Raw genomic sequence first — 17,141 nt, 5'->3', positions numbered from 1 at the left:
TGTATAAAGTGTCCACGATACTTATTGGTTTAAGTCAGGGATTCTTCTACTCTAGGTAGAGACACACATTTGACCACATCGGGGGATCTATCAGGATATGGGGCAGACCCAGTATCTTTTGCCTCTCTTTAAAATGAGGCCAATGTCTCAGCAAGGAATACTGAACAGAGTAGGAAATCACACAGAATGTCAGACTGTTGGTGACTGAGCATGAAGACTAAAATATTTGGGGGAAAGTAACATACTCTTTTCTCCCTTATCTTAGAAGTTGGCCTCCACCTCTTTGATATAGCCAAATAGGGCCTTATATAAACAGATGTGACTTATCAGAATAGCCATGGCTGCCATGTTGCAGTAGGCCTTTATGCATTCATATTGCACTACTTTGCTCTTGCATTTTCTCATAAGAAAAAAAAAAAGAGGCAGCGCTGCTGAGTGCCCACAACATGTTGCCTCATTTGCAACTCTTGAAATCCTGCAGAGTCTGAAAAACCATTTAGCCTTTCAGACATTGGATGTAAAGAGAGATGTTCATCAGCAGGTGGTTCAACAAATGTTTATTGGTTCAACGAGGGTAGGAATAAATGAATGAATGATTGCAAGAATGAAAATGATTATGGAAATTTTCCTGGTTGTTCTAGCACATCAGCATGCCCAGCTATAGCACAGACACTAGAATTCTTCCTACGCCGGACATAACCCATAACAAATTTCATGCTAAACCCCTGGCAATGGTCTATGCTGCTAAGTAAAAAAGGACGCAGTCCCAGAACTCCATACTTTCAACAGAAGTTCAGAATCTGTTCATGTAAAAAAAAAAATGTTCTAAGTCTTTATCTGTGACTGCTTAGTAGCATCCCACAATTTAAGAGTCACCTCCAGCCAATGTCTTAACTTTTTAAAGAGAGGGCCTAATAAGAAAAAAGATGATACGTTTGAAGGTTTTGTTTTCTGAGATATTTCTATAATCTTTAGACCATGTAGCTGGCTGTGAGCCATTATTTAAAATGAGTTCCATTACCTCAAATAAGAGACATATTTAGGATCACTCCAAAGTATACTCCCAAATAAGGAGGATAGAAGAGCAACTTGGAAATCCTTCCCTGAAAAATTCTCTATTATAAAAAGCCCCAAATCATTTCTTATTGCAACATATTTTATTTGGTTTCATGCACATTGCCACCGGAGACATTCTGGGTGGTCTATTGTATCAACCTGTTTTATCCCTGTTCAACTGATATTGAGACATAATCAGGTATTTCAATGCAACTTTTCCATCCTAAAACACCAGACTAGAGTATAGTAGTCATACCTAAGCTAACATTACTGCGTTCAGTTCCAGCCCATAAGACATGCAGAAGCAGTGAGTTAAGAGCAATTCTGGCCAACTAACTACACACTGACTGGCCTTGTATATGAAGAATCAATGTACCCTATGACAGTTCTCTTTTTTTTGATTGGGGCTGACACTGACTTGTAACATGAAACTCCTCTTTTACAATTCTAATCACTGAAGGTTTTCTTACTCTAATCATTTCAGATCCCCATGTCTATCTAATATCAACTACTGGATTCTATCAATTCAACAGGCAAAAACAAAATCATGATGTAACAGTTTTGTAGCTAAACTGGTTGGCAAATTTATCAAATAAGTCAGGTAGTTGTAGCTTAGAATATTACCCGAAAATACTGCCTTGGAGGTGCTATAAGATCTAGTTGTGTCAATATGACAGAAACAGTTTTGTTTAACAAAATCAGCTACTGTTGGCAGGAATATGACATATTTAATTAGCCTGTTGGTCAAAATCTGCCAAAAGTTTTATTTTCCATGCTCATCTCCCTATTTCACTGTAAAGACTTTTTAAAAAATGTTTAAAAGATATCATAATAAGGCAGCAGAAAAAATAACTTCTCATTCCCACAGGAAATTTACAATTTAATAGGAAAAATAAAAACACACTCATAAAACTATTTTGAATTTTTACGAGTGTGTTCCAGAGGCTAAGGATGTAGAAACCACATCCAGGGAATTCTCTTTGGTTCAAATATACTGCTGGACAGACAGGGCTAGAAGCAACACAGAGATTAAGCAGCACTATAATTAAAGGAAGGGGAAAGGTTTGAAAGAGGCAAATTGGTGTTATCAACTGAAAACAATCTGCAAACAGCCCACAGGGAAATTTCTAAGTTTAAAGCGAAAATGTTGGTGTGGAAATTCCTGGTGTGAAAATTCTAGGCTAAATACAAAATAAAATAATTTTTTCCTTTTAAAATTCCATATGGAGCATAGGAGATACTCCATATGGATTGCTGAAGGTCACATAGAACACTATTAAGGAATCTACTTACCACCTGCATTGGATAACGAAGTTTTTACTATACTTTTTATGCAGAAGAGGAAATTAAGTGATGAACCTGTAAGGAGGGGTTCAACATGCTGTAACTAATGTAATTTTCTAAATCAGGTTTTTAGCTCATGGCAGATATTGAGGCCCCTTCCAAAAATCAGGTTATAAGATAAACTTAGTTCTTACCCTGGCACTTCTTCTTCTTACATTCTTTAATACTATCAGAAGAATTTCAGGGAAAAGGCTGATAAATATTAGAAGAATTATAGCCAACCATGTGGATACAGAAGACAGCATTTGGGCAAATACAAAATACATTCTCTGTTGCTTGAGAAAAGGCCTGAAGTGGAAAGAAAATACATGATGGAAAAACAAATCAATTCCTGTCATATGAAATGGATGTTTAATTAAAATGTCTTTTGTATTTAAAAAGAATCTTCCTTACATACATTAATAAAAATAATTTTCTCTAGAATATCCCAAAAGTAATAAACAAATTTCATTTACCAAATGTTTGGGAAAAAAGGAATGATAATCAAAGGAGAAAAAAGACAATAAAATGCATTTGACTTGAAAACAATCAGGCAATCAATTCTAAAGTTGCCAACTGGCAACTATTTACATGCATTAGAAAATGCTGGTGCTTCAAAGACATTCAAGAGAAATGGTTCATTTTTATCCTAACAAGCATTTTATTTCCTCAGCTGTTTTATTAAGATGGGGATGGATTTGTGTTCTGTATTCAGAAATTCAAAAGACATTTTTATAACTCTCCCCCGATAAAAACACTATGTAAATATAAAAAGTAGAAGCTTATCATGTCTCTCAAATGGAAGGAATCTACCATTGTCATCCACAAAATATATTAACAGTATGTGCCAAACAGGCTGACACAGAGCAGAATACTTCTAATTGGACATTAAGCCTTAGAATCCAGAAATCCAGTGGGAACCCCCATTCTGGAGTCAGATTTCATTCCGAGTCATCCACTTCATTGTTAAGTGGCCATTGAGAAGCACAGCCTGTTTCCCTTCCCTTCTGTCTGAGCTGAACCACAGAGAGCCTCAGTAGGTGAAGCTATTGTTGTTTGAAGGTGAGGGGGAAGAACTGGTTGCTTAAGGACAGGATGCACATCAGACTGCCCTAGGATTAAGAGCTCCAGGTAGATAACTATGGTTCCTGTTTATTAGATGACACATCATGCTTCCTAAAGATAATTTGGTTTCTCATTTAAAAATTAATGTCCATGCACCCTTATGTAACATGATAAAACTGAATTTGTGGCTCTACTTTTATGAAAACTAGATTGTGGAATAAAAGTGAGAACAGGGAGGTGGAAAAATGTATGAGGCCTAGGCTACACACGCTTTCTGGGAAACGTCTGCCACATGGAAAAGACTTCTGCAGAACTCTACCTCACTCAAATTCTGAAGAACACCTTGAATAATGTTCTAGGCAGTTAACTGAGCCACAACAGGGGCCCAGATGACAAATGACAGCTAGTCACAGGGTGTTCCTTTGCATCATACATTCTGACTAATGTCTCCAGTTTGTTGTGTTTTTTTTTTTAAACCTCCATGTCATCTATGGAGTTTTGTAGTAGGGCAGTAAAAAATAAACACTATTATTTCTGGATGTGGTTTGGGGCTCGGAAGTCATCATTCTCACTACCCAACCCTAAAGACAGGTGTGACTCAATGCCTCAGGGTAGAACATGTCCAGAGACATTAGTTGTGATCACATTCAGCTGAAGTTTCACATTGTTTCTAGTCACATTTTACTGGTTGCTTTATAAGTTTATATTCATGTAGTGGCTCAACTCCACTTAATGATAATACTTCAGGCAATAAAATACAAAATAGATTAACATTTCATTTTTGGTATCATTAATGAATAGAAACAGGTGTGACAATATCTTAATCATTTACTGGATTTATTTTCATTAATAAGGAATAGTCTGGAAAGGGTTGAAAATGACTTTGCTAGAAACATTTTATTCTTGTAGAAATTTTGCATAATTAGTTCAGATGCTGATTACATAGATTCATAGACAGAATTACGGTACTCTGGGCAGAACTACAATTGTATATGGTATGTTCTTAATCAACTTTGATTTATTTGTATATTATTAAAGAAAATAGAGACTTCCTTCAGCTTCATTGCTCTCAATTACCTATAGAGGTACCAAAAATATGCTGTAATTATACTTTTTAAAGCTGGTACTTCCTTAAATGATTAGGTTTCTTATATTTTTATTTCTTAAAGTTTTATTTTTAAAAAGCTTTTCAAAATAGAGTTTCTTCTAATTAAGACTCAAGGGACATAAACATAGGACTCACATCTCTGTGATAAAATAGAATCATTTTGTATGTAAGATTTTGCTCAAAGCAATGAAAACATGTATTTCTGAAATCTTACCCTATGGCTTGCTCTAGCCATGATCTCTGCTGCTGGCATCCTTGTCAGGGAAAGCCATTGACTAAAAAAAACAACTCTGACATTTAAAACCAAAATATATGTTTTTGGGAGTAAAGAAAGGAGATGTAAATATATAACTCTCCCAATCACAGCTTATGTGTCCCTCACTGGACTCTACTCTCCTTGAGCACAGTCCAGTCATCTCTCTATCCCATAGAGTCCCCAGCACAAAACTGATTCTGAACAAACATCTATTGAACCAAGATGAACTAAATGAACTTTAAGGACAAGTTGCAGAGTCTGCCTTTCTACATCTTCCCACCTCCACCAAAACAGTGAGATGGTGATTTCAAAATACAACCCTCTGAGTATTAAGTAGTATATATCCTATACCTTGAGCACACCTGTAGTAACATGAATCATGGTTATATACTATAAAGAGGAAATAAGGGTCCAAATGGACAATAATGTATCTGTTGGCCAATATATCAGGTAGAAGCTTCACAGGATGAGTATTTCCTCTGAAAATCACATGAGAGGTTGTGTTGAAACCTACAGTTTCACTAAAGAGATGTTTACACACCTTCAAATAGAAAGAGTTGGACAGGGGCTACCAAAGGGAGGTCTTCTGAGTGATTTGTGCAGTCTATATACTTGTATTTAAAATCTTACCCAAAATTAGTAGCACTACCAGCTAACAAGTAACCTTCAGGCCATTAATATTAAAGACGTGCCATCTTATACAATTAAAATTTTAAAAGTATAATGAATGCTTACATATATAGTGTACATACACGTGTGTCTACTTTGTTATTTACAGACTGCTCACATATGTACAATTGCTTACCAAATAATTCCTCCCCAGAAGAATGAGAAAAATACATAGAAGGCTAAAGAACCCCAAATCACAAAGTGATTTATCCATGTCCAGAATCGGGTATCCAAAGCAAGCTGAAAAGATAACAACACGAAAGGTTTCATGATGGTTACAAATTGCACCAGGCAATATGCTATAGTATCTAATAACTAGTACACAATGATACCTATGGAAGGATCTAGCTTGCGCCAGGGATCCAGAGGAGAGTGGAACTAAAACAGAATCCAGGTTTTTCAAAGAACAAAGGTGAGAAACCTAAGCTCTGCCCTAAGGCCTCTAAACTCTGGAGTACAGGCTGGAGGTGTGATCAGGCTGAGTAGCTGGTAGGTGTAGGGCTGCAGATATCTCAGTACTGGGGAATGGGCAAGGAGTGAAGTAACGGTAATATCTAGGAGGCCCAAGCCCCAGGTCCTCAGGCAATGGCTGCCAGGAAGATGATGGCAAAAGGAGACTTAGCTGGTGGAGGCAGATATGCTGAAAAGAAGTAGGAGAGGGAAGGAGTAGCTAGGAAGGGTAGACAAACTACAAAACTTTCAAAGGTGCCGTGAAAGCTCAAATATAACACATGGGAGTCACTAAATGCAAAGGCTCTATACCCCTAACATCATGTAGCAATGAATCATGAGTTTGACTATGTAGTGTATCTTTCCAATTGAAAAACCTATATCTATTCCATTAAATTAATAAAATATTCAGTTAGATTTTAATCTCTTCATGTTTCTGCCAGGACCAATCACGTTTTCAGATTATGGCATCTGGGGTTTTCAACAAGTATGGTCTATTTCGCTTGCTTAAAACTTCTGGGTCACATGAGCTAATATCCAGAGCTGTTAATTTTTATAGAGGAGATGATGTCTCAGTTTTGTTACTTGCTGTGACACCATGGTCATCAGCTCTCTGTTATAGTTTCATATTTATAAACAGGATGTTGATAACATTATTAATGTAGCTCAATCTTGAATTGCTACTCTTCTGGTTGTTAGGGAAAATACTAATATGAATCCAAAGATAATACTAATATTAATCCAAAGAGGAGGGAGTGGAAGTCTTTGAGATACACTTGAGAAACACTGTGAAGGCCATTTGGAAGCCCTGTGGCTATATGCAAGGCCAGGGGAAAAAAGGAGCAGGGAGACATCCATTTCAAATTGTGATACTGTGAGACATAATAAAACCCAAAAAGTAGCATTTATTGAAATAAGCACCATCCTAAGTGCTTTATTCACTAATTGAGTCCTCAAAAAACCCTAAGAAGGGTAGGTTCTACTTTTATCTCGACTTTATAGAAGAGGAAAGTGAGGCACAGAGAGGTAAAGTCACTTGCCCAAGGACACACAGCTAGTAAGTGGCTATACTAAGATGAATTGTAATGTCCTTTTAAGGTCCTAACATGTTACTGAAATAGATGAATAAAGCAAACATATGTTAGCTCTATCCGGTATGAGAAATAAACCATGAACAAAAATTTAGAGAGAAATTTGAGAGAGATCCTTTGACAATTATACTTCTGAATTCTGCTTCTAACCCCTGGACATGCTGGAATTCATTAAACGTATTTACTCGTGGACCCCATGTGTGGTGTTGATTATTGGAATGAGAAAAATAAAAATAATTTGAATTATGCTTTCAACTATAAGAGATTTCCAAATCATGGGCCTCAAGGGTAGCATTCAGTGAGGCTTCACAGCATTATCACATGGCTACATGTCAATGCCAATGATTTTGCCAAAATTACCTTTCTGCATTATATTCTTAGGCACTTTATCACTAACATGGGTAAATTTTAGTGATGAATACATTTTATATTTTTTGTATTTATATAGATATATTATTTTTATATTTATTTTTAAATTAAATATATATATCTATATAAATAGAGACACGGTCTCACGATGTTGCCCAGGCTGGTCTTGAACTCCTGGGCTCAAGCGATCTGCCTATCTTGGTCTCCCAAAGTGCTGGGATTATAGGCGTAAGCTACCAACCTGGTCATCAGTAATGAATACATTTTATAAGATTTCACTACTACCAAGCCCTTTTTCACATACTATCTTGCTCACATATACTTATTTGAGGCCTGGGGTTCTTAAACAGATGTATAATTTTTAGAAGATTCAAGTACTTAACATAATTACACACACACACACACAAACACACACACACACACACACTCTCTCTCTCTCCCTCTCTTGCTCTCACCCACAGCCTGTTTATATGCCACTTATCATAACGCCTTAAAAATAGCAATAAAGAAGAAACAGATTTTCAACATAAGTATGGTGTTTGAATTTTTTTTAAGTAAAACAAAATAAAGAGGATTACGATACACTGGGAAAAAATTGATCAAAAATAGTATACAAATACGCAAATCCCTAGCATCATACACATTTTAGTAAGTACTAAGGCAAATACTTGAATAACAACCCATAGCAAAAAATAAAGGAGACCAAAAAATGGTATATTAGGATAAGACAAGAAAGTACTACAAAAACAGTATTAAAAAATATATGAATAAGTAAAAATCTAACCTTCAGGGTTACAGTGAATACTAAGACTGTAAAAACAATGGTTCCAAAAGTCCAGTTTCCGTATACCTGAAAAACATTTAATAATTACATGTATCATGTATACACAAGTATTATCTTAGTATTTTTTCATTTAAAAAAAAAAGCCAAGTTTAATCCTGTGTATAAGTGCCAAATGTTTTTGTATGAATTGTTTAGGGAACAGCTAGTCAGTAAGATCAGGCCACAATGCCAGATTTTCCTGGGATCCAATTTTCACAAACAGGTACACTACACCTGTGGTTGGTAGGGTTTATTTCTATTACTCCATGCAGCATTGAACAGGGAACTCACTGGTGTGATAAAGGCCAAAGAAAGCAACTACTCTAATAGCAGCAGTGTTCATCAAAACAAGTCATTTGGATGATTCATATCTCTAAAGAATCTGATATGGGATTTTCCTATAATATAGAATTAAACCTCTCAAATGAGCAATAATTTGTAGACAAATGGATTTACATTTTTTAAATGAGTCTGATTTTTCTGGTTGTAAATACAAGAGCTATCAGCATGTGCACATCAAAAAAAAAAAAAAAAAAAAAAAAAAGCAGATACCATGTATAAATCCAAATGATGGCAATGAATGGCACATATGCTTACCAAATGCTGTCAAGATCTGAATGCGTAACATTAAAACAGAAAATGAGATGTAAAAGGCTTTTTCAAAAAAATAAAAACAAAAATTAAGGTTAATAGAAGCAAAAAAAAAAGGATTCACTCAAATCATATATGAGTGTTATGTTTTCTTGCTAGTAGTAATTCATACACTTACTGTAATTTCAGCAAACATTTAGAGGGAAGGTGACTTATACAGTAAAACCTTATTAATTTGGACTTTATGAACTCAAAATGGGTAATGAATTAAACAGACACTTAACTGATGCTCTCATGCACCACCTGGAAAGTTGGCTGAGCAAATGAATCACACTGACTATAGGAGAGTATCTGCCTACTTTGGAGTAAACTCCTTTTAAGCAGTAGCCAGTTATATAAAATCTGACTGCCAAATAAAACTAAAATAAAAAGTGAAAGTCACACAATCAGTTATAAACCTGAAGAGGCCAGGAAATCATAAAATCAAATCCATTCTTCTTACTGATGGGCAAAGCTGACCTGGGAAACTGATGTGATTTTCCCAAGTACGCACAGGATTTATGAGGACACTCTCTTCGGCAAGTTCTACATGTGACTACTTTAAAGTAGATCTGTGTTTCCCCAGCAAGTACTTTGTGATTAATAATTTTCATGGATTCATACTACACTGATTTTTGTTAGTCCAAATTAGAGAGCTTTTGACTGTAGTGCCTAATTTTAAAGTACCGTTCAAATTCACTGAACTTATTACTTCTGTAACAGGTGTTACCAGGTTCCAGACATAGTGTCCTCAGTAAATCCTTTTTGAACCTTAGCTTTCCTTCACATTATGATTACAAAGAATGAATGAGCATAAAAGGAGAATCTCAGAAATAGCAAAGGAGAACTTAGTGAAAGCAGTATGCAAGGTAGTGTTTTTGTTTTCCTATGTGTGGCTGCAGGAAGAAGGCCTCACCTGTCCCCTTCATCAGTAATTTTCTCCTAGAGTACAGCCAGGGCAAAATTATCCCAGTGCAACTGCCGAATGAGATAGTCATGTTCTAGGAAGACACTGGCAGGAGCAGAGTAGCCTTTCTGGAGAATACTGTGCTTCCACTGGGAAGAGGAGGGAGAGAAGACAATTCCTCTCTTCACCTACTGGGCAAACACTCCAAAGATATGGCAGCTACCCCCTTCAGCTCCAAGCATAGAAGGCCACTATAAGTAAGAAATGAATGCAGCTGGGCTTTACTTTAAAATGGGAAAAACCTTTCTCACATCAAAGAGCGGAAGTCTGAAGTCCCAAGAACTCTGTTCATCTAGTAAAAATTGCAGCCAAGTTAAGGTTCCAGAAAGTTTGCACATAAGCTCTCTAGTTAGCCATGCACACAGAAAGCGATTTCTTATTTCACTTCTATTGTTCTAAAGAAGCTGTGAGAACTAACTACTGCATCTTCAGAAAAAGTTTGTAGAATGATTACAGCTAGAGTATGTATATGACAGATCCAGTGCCTATGGGAAAAAGATAAGCCATGCTTATAATACCAAAAGATGTAATGACAGGTTCTTTTTACCTTTCCATTTTCTTCTAGGGATGCAGTCTGAAAAAGAAAGTAAGTCCCAAAGAAGAACACTGTCCCTTCAAAGGCAGCCAGAAATGTCCAATATAAGAAGGGGCCCAACTGTAGCATGGCATTGCCAGAAATTTTCCTATTGAGAAATGGGGAGAAAAAAACATTAGTGAAACTTTTCATTTAAACATGCAGTGAAATGTCAAGTGGGCATGGAGTTTGACCCTGTTATAATGAAGGGGGCTACCCTTAATGGCCTGACAGATTTTTGGTAAAGGGTCAGACTGAGCCAAAGGCTGACCTTCACGCAATCATCTCCTGACTCAGCCACTGGAGTAAACTCTCTAAACTCTTCTAAATTTTTGGCCACTGGCAACAATAACATCAACAATAATTTGCTTCCATTTAATGGTACTTATATGCCAGGAACTGGGTTCAGAGTTTTATAGACATTTATTTTCAACCACATAAAAACATGAGATAGGTATTACTACTACTCATATCTGCTAATAATAAGGAGCCTCAGAAAGGTGTAACACAATGGTGCTCAAACTTTGATGCACTTTGGAATCCCCTGAGGATCGTTAAAAACTAATGCCTGGTTGCCATCTTCATTCTGATTTAATTGGCATAAAGTATAACCTGGAGGTCAGGATATTTTTAAAGCCCCCCAGCTGACTTCAATGTGCAGTATAGTCTGGGAACCACTAGTGTAGCAGCTGTGCCAAAGTTCACTTGGTAAGAGACTGAGTTAATATACAATCCTGGATTGACCTGACTTCAGAGCATATGCTCTCAACCAAGCTACCAAGCTTTCCAAGAACAATTAAGATATTTATTTTAATCAAGATTTATACCTGGAAATTTAACCTTTTTTTTTTTTTAGGTCTTACGGTGCCCTTTATATTTTTCCGTCAAGTCAAATAACATGTCTGGAGTTGTATAATGATACTTTGATAAATGGGAGGTGGATAGATTAAGTTTAAATCTGTCAAAAATAGTACAACCTTCTCAGCACAAGTCAGAATGCTAAATAAGGCTACCAATTCTAATGGAGCAGAGCTGCAGAAAAAGATGGGTTGGTGCATGTGTTTCTTTTGGATTCTATTTCAAATTGCTCTTAACATTTACTAAATGATATCTAATTACTCAAATAACATACTTGTCGCTAATACTACCAAGAATGTCACTGGGTTGTATCGAGTAAGAAACACCTTTGTAATGTAAATGCAAATGATCCTTGTTCAGTTGGTATTGAGTACGATGGGGTTTCGTGCACATGGCAATTATGCAACTTTTACCTATTAGGATTTCCAGGTGCATGCAGCGATCTGAAACTCAGCGTATGCTCTCTGTCCTAGAAAAATGGCAGAATGAGATAGCTACTTCCCAGAAACAAGCTCTCCCCATAGCCAGTAAGTCATGTTTCCAAGGCAACTAGGAACCACAGGTAAGGCACCTCTGTAAAGATCCTTGCAGGCAGTGCCCAACAACTGCCAGCCAATGTGGCTTTTGACAGTCACTGACTTGGGCTGGAGAAGAAAGGGCAAAAGCAGGAAGTAGTTCCTGTCTTTACAGACCACTGATGGGAAGTACATCTCATTCAGTGTGGGAAAATAGCAGGAGCAGCATGATATGTTGAATTATAGGTCAGGTTTTCTAGCTGCATTCGAATAAAGAAGCTGTCAAAAACTCAGAATGGGGCAATCAACGTGAAGGAGAGCATGAGAGAGAATCAAGATCTGGGGAGAGGCTGATGAGCAGCACAGGCCTGAGCACCTCCATATTATGGTAGGCAGCAGGTATACCAGAACGCTTTCTTTTGCCTTTTAAAGCTGTAGAAGAAACAAATTACACCTGTTCCCTCTATAGAAAAACTACAGTTTACTTTTTAAATGTCTCTTAAAAATATAAAAACATCCAATTATGTCGTTTCACATCCAAGTGTTTGGTAATACCCAAGTCACTAAATCACCAAAGGTAAAATCTATAATACACTATACAATGCCACCGCTAATATTAATTGGTATACTGTACAGAAAGCCATATAGGAAGACCAGGGCTTCATGTTCACAAAGGAACAGTCAGAGTAAATAAACTACCTATCGTCTGGTGACAGGTCAAGAGCAGTGTCTTGTCAGAGCAGGCATTCACGGCTTGCAAGTATGAAGTCAAAAAGGAAAGCTGCACTTTGGGCTCAGCAAAAGGTATGCCACGGTCTTTATTTTTGCATCAGATGTGGCAAGTCTATACACAATTCAATAAATCATGACCTACACCTACAGCACAGTCACTAAAACCTTATGGAAACCCTTACGATATTTTGTACTCAACAGGTTTTTGCAGATTTTTGACATTCTTAATTTATACAAGTACTCAGCAGAGCCCTGAAGGCTGGAGGAGGGTGTTAGAATAGTAAGATTAATAGCTATCGTTGCTTGAAAACTTGTCAGGCACTATTTTTTTAAGTTCTTTAATACATAGTGGTTCATTTATTCCTCACAAAACCACTGTGATTAGGTGCTACTGTTGCCCATATATTACTGAAGATGAAATTGAGGCACATTGCAGTAACCTGCATAAGGTCACACGGTAAGTGGCAGAGGCTTTCAGCCCAGATGTTAGTCTGAGCTCTTGGTGGGACTGAATGGGGGGAATTCTGCTTACTACTCCTCAAACCCCACTTCAATCAGAGCAACTGCACTATTGGGCTTCTCTTTACAAGTTGTCTGGAAACAACTACAGTTAAAACAATGTTTTAAAACCACTGGCCTGCTAGAAAAAGCACTGGAAAGAGGGCTGAATTCTGATCTTCATTTTGCATCTGGTTGTACTCTGTGTCCTTAGGTAAGTCATTTCTGGGCCCTGGTTCCTTATTTTCATAAAGAGCGTAGTAGGAGCTGATGCTTGTAAGATTTCTACCAAAGTTCTAATGATTCTCCTCTAGATCTAATTATGCATTTACAACAAATACAGGATCAGCAGAATATGTAAACACCATGAGGATACAATCAGCAAACTCTAGACTGGGAGAAATTTTACAACATAAATCATCTGGTTTTCTCCACAAATAAATTGCAAGGTTAACCTACACATTAAAAGAGACTCCGAAAGTATATAAACCAATTGCAATGTGCGGACCTTCTTTAGATCTTGATTCAAATAAGCATGCTATGAAAAAAATGAGTCACTTGGAGAAATGTGAACATTGACTATCTGATATTAAGGACTTAAGTGATAGGGTATTATTATTTTTAAAAATCCTTATCTTTAAGAGATGCATACTGAAATAACTGTTTTTGAGATGTGCTTCAAAATAAGCCTGTGATAGAGTAGACGGGGTTATCAGTGGAATAGGAATGTCAAGGAATTGAGAGTTGTTGAAGCTAAGTGGTTAGGACAAGCTGAGTGGTTCAACAACTATTTACATTCATTCATTATATAAATAGCATTCTCTCTACTTTTATGTATGTCTGAAATTTTCTTTAATAAAGACCTTTAAAATGATAAATTTTACAACTGTATAATTCTTAACAATTGCTAAATGTAAATTTTATGAGTCATGCCGGTTAAAAAAAAAATCCCTTAAATTTGTGTATCATCATTTCATACAAATAAACTATCCAAACCTCTCTATTGCACTTGCTACCTACTATTTAGCAATGCTTACAATCTGCTGTAAATTAATATCTTTATCCTTAGCTGTAGGCTACAATTCTAAAAATCCAATTAAATCATAAGTTAAACAACTGGGGCTAGTGCCAAGTCCCCCATCCACAGAGAAAAGCATCCATTTTCAACTGACACAAAATGAATACAATGGCTTATGAGTCCATTATTTTCTTCAACAAAACAGTTTTAGAATGGGGCTAATAAAGGAGGGGTGTGGGGCGGCTAATGCTATAGGCACAGTTTACATGAGAAAGGGTAATATAACTTCATCGGTTCAATCTACAACAAGTAGGAATCAATATTCTAAACTACGGAAGATCTTTGTGTATGCTTTTTTTTTCTTTGCAGTTAAAATATCATGTCTTCCCATGAGACACCAGAACACTATAACAATGTAGGTTTAAGTTTTAGGAATTAGTGACTCTGAACTAAATGTTTCACATATATTCAAGTACAGAACCCACACCTAGGAAATATGTCATTTTCCTGTTAAGCAGTCTGCTTTCAATAGCTAAAAATTCCAAAGAGAACCGCATAATCATACCACAAACCAAGTGCATTCTTCTGCATTCTTCCCATCTACAGATAAAATGAAAACCACAACACTGAAAGTCTTAGGGGGTTTTAACTATATATTTAACTTACATATACAATCGAGGATCTGAGGTCAGAGTGTCAATGTTGATGTGCTGTTCCAGTAGACTATAGGCCAGGATGGGCAAGGATGTGAAGCAGATATTGTACATTGTAAGGTAAGCAGCATCATACAGTGGCTAAAATGAAAAACAACAGAGGAAAGAAAGAAATTTCATGTAACAATCATCTACAAGATGATATTTATGTATGAGGAAAACTTACTAGCTAAAATAAGAAACTTTTTTACATGCTTTTGGTAGTGGCAAAGGAAACTGTAAACAAGGTCACTGCCTAGTAACTATAAAAAAGAAACTAACGTATTGTGATGTATCACATTAATATACCTCCCCTTTAACAGAATCTTATTCAGAATGTTTACATGCTATAAGTTGCATTTCTAATAGACATTAATAACTTTTCAAGGTTGCTTAATAGCTAAAACTAGCTATTCAGGAGTTACTTCAGCAAACACCATTAAGTGTAAGTGAGGAATTCTTAGAGAAACTAAATATAGGCAGCAATCAGCCTGTGTCACAAACGTGTTGGTTAATATTTTACATATTTTGGTTAGTATTTTCAAGTCCAAATTGTGTAAGTCTTTTCTAACATCCTCTTCCTGAGAAGCCCCACAGTTTCCCATGGTGTGTGTTCTTCCTTCCTGAACTGAGTAATAAACCTAATTTGATCAACTACAAGTGTATTCCTGGTGGTCTTTGACTGGACAACTTGGACAATCTTGAGCTCCTATAACAGAACTTGGCATACAAAAAACAATGAATAAATACTAGATGAATAAATGAATGAGTACAGATTGGAAGCTGTAACATTTGAAAAGGCCTGCTCTGATATTATAAATCCTCCTTTATTGAAAAAAATTTAAAAAATTCTATGAACCTCATTCTGATGAAAGTATTTACATCAGTATTTATCTACACAGTGCTAAAGATTGTCATACAAACATTTTCTGTGGCCTGAATAATTCCCCATACTCATATGTATTTTTCACATGTATAAATGTCCCTTAATAAAATGCATTTAACTATGACAAAAATTAACAAAATAATGTATTTTCAATCAATGGCTACTAAAGATAATTACTACCATAATGAAGACTGACTCCAAAAGGCTGGGAATTACTTGAATGGTGCATTAGTTAGTTTACTAGTTGACTTCAGAACATTTACTGAGTGCCTACTAAATGACAAGTACTAGGGACAGAGATGATTCATCCCCTGTCCACCAGAGAGTTCAAATTCTAGATGGAGAGGCGGAATTGGGGAAACCCCGAGGAGGGGACTACAACTCTGGCTGGCAGGAGAGACAAAGCAAATGATAATGGATGCAACATTCTCCATGAAGTTAAAAGACACTTCCAACATACTTTCTATAAACAAAGATTTAAGCTCAACAAAGATATTCCACTGAATTTAAAAGTACAAAAAAAGGTGTTGCATTCCTTTTTGTTTTCAAAGGAGAGGACTAGTCCGTGGCACATAACACCATACTTTCTTTGGAAACTACTCATTTTCACTAACAAGTAAATTTTAAAAAGTACAACTCAGATTGACTGGTGTATAATTTAGTCTTGAATTTCATTCAAACAAAAGAAGTATCAATCTACTTTTGTTTCACTATGATACTTTAAAATCACATGACCGATAATTGTAATTCTTAGGTACATAATTAGAAGAGGCAGAATATTCCCAAAACAAACAGATATAGTTGATAATACTGTTTTTTTTTTTTATGAAACCTGTTACAATGTTTTCTTTTCATTAAACAAAAGACATTTAGTATCCTAGTTTTGCTAAAGAAAGGGAAGCTTTTTGTGTAAAGAATCTGAACCCTGGTCCATTTCTACATTCTTCATAGTCTTCCTTGCAAGTTCCAGAGAATGCCTAATGTGCTTCTGGACTGAAAAAGACAGACTACTCATAGGCACTCCAAAGATATTTGCAATAAAGGTTGCTACATTCAGCACTAGCACAAAACCAAAATCAAAAATAAAGATTTTGCATATCACATTACCTCCTGAGCTCTCCTGGTACACTTTTACCTTCCTTTTACCTGGTATACTTTTCCTTTAAGATGTCCACGTTATTCCTTCCCTTACCTCCAGGTCTCTGCCCAAATGTCATCTCATCAGAGAGACCTTTTCAGATGTCTAAAACAGCAGCTCTCTCTCTCCCAGTCACACTCTATCCCTTTATTATGCTTTCTTTTTTCCACCATAGCATATATCAGTACCCAGCATAATATATTTGATTGTTGGCTTTCACCCTATCACTATACACTGCAAGTTTCACGGGGGGAAGAAGTTTGTTTTGATCACTGCAATATTCTCAGCACTTATCCTGGCACAAAGCAGGCAATCAAGAAATAGTTGCCAAATGAATGAACCTACCAGTTGAGCAACAGAAGGAGCCAAACATCAACTCCTATGGAACCATAAGCAGTTAAGGTAATCTAAGAAGACTGAAGA

At 36.3% G+C, this 17,141-nt stretch overlaps 1 protein-coding gene across 7 annotated transcripts in view; it reads right to left on the bottom strand.

The window, feature by feature from the left end:
- ATP11C (ATPase phospholipid transporting 11C (ATP11C blood group)) overlaps positions 1 to 17,141 on the bottom strand; it is a 202,657-nt gene that overhangs the window by 9,002 nt on the left and 176,514 nt on the right. For 5 of the 7 annotated variants that reach the window (XM_007992853.3, XM_007992854.3, XM_073013387.1 and 2 more), the window contains 5 exons: positions 14,669 to 14,796; positions 10,355 to 10,490; positions 8,172 to 8,237; positions 5,614 to 5,717; positions 2,535 to 2,688 (listed from right to left, as the gene is read on the bottom strand). In XM_007992853.3, the coding sequence (XP_007991044.1) occupies positions 2,535 to 2,688; positions 5,614 to 5,717; positions 8,172 to 8,237; positions 10,355 to 10,490; positions 14,669 to 14,796 (588 nt within the window). Of the gene's footprint in view, positions 1 to 2,349; positions 2,416 to 2,534; positions 2,689 to 5,613; positions 5,718 to 8,171; positions 8,238 to 10,354; positions 10,491 to 14,668; positions 14,797 to 17,141 lie in introns of all 7 variants that reach the window. The other 2 variants (XM_007992856.3, XM_007992859.3) reach the window with 2 other exon arrangements.

Source organism: Chlorocebus sabaeus, chromosome X, assembly GCF_047675955.1.
Source record: "Chlorocebus sabaeus isolate Y175 chromosome X, mChlSab1.0.hap1, whole genome shotgun sequence".
Taxonomy (NCBI): Eukaryota; Metazoa; Chordata; class Mammalia; order Primates; family Cercopithecidae; genus Chlorocebus; species Chlorocebus sabaeus.
Note: the sequence above shows the minus strand (reverse complement) of the source record. Positions and strands in the feature narration are given on the sequence as shown.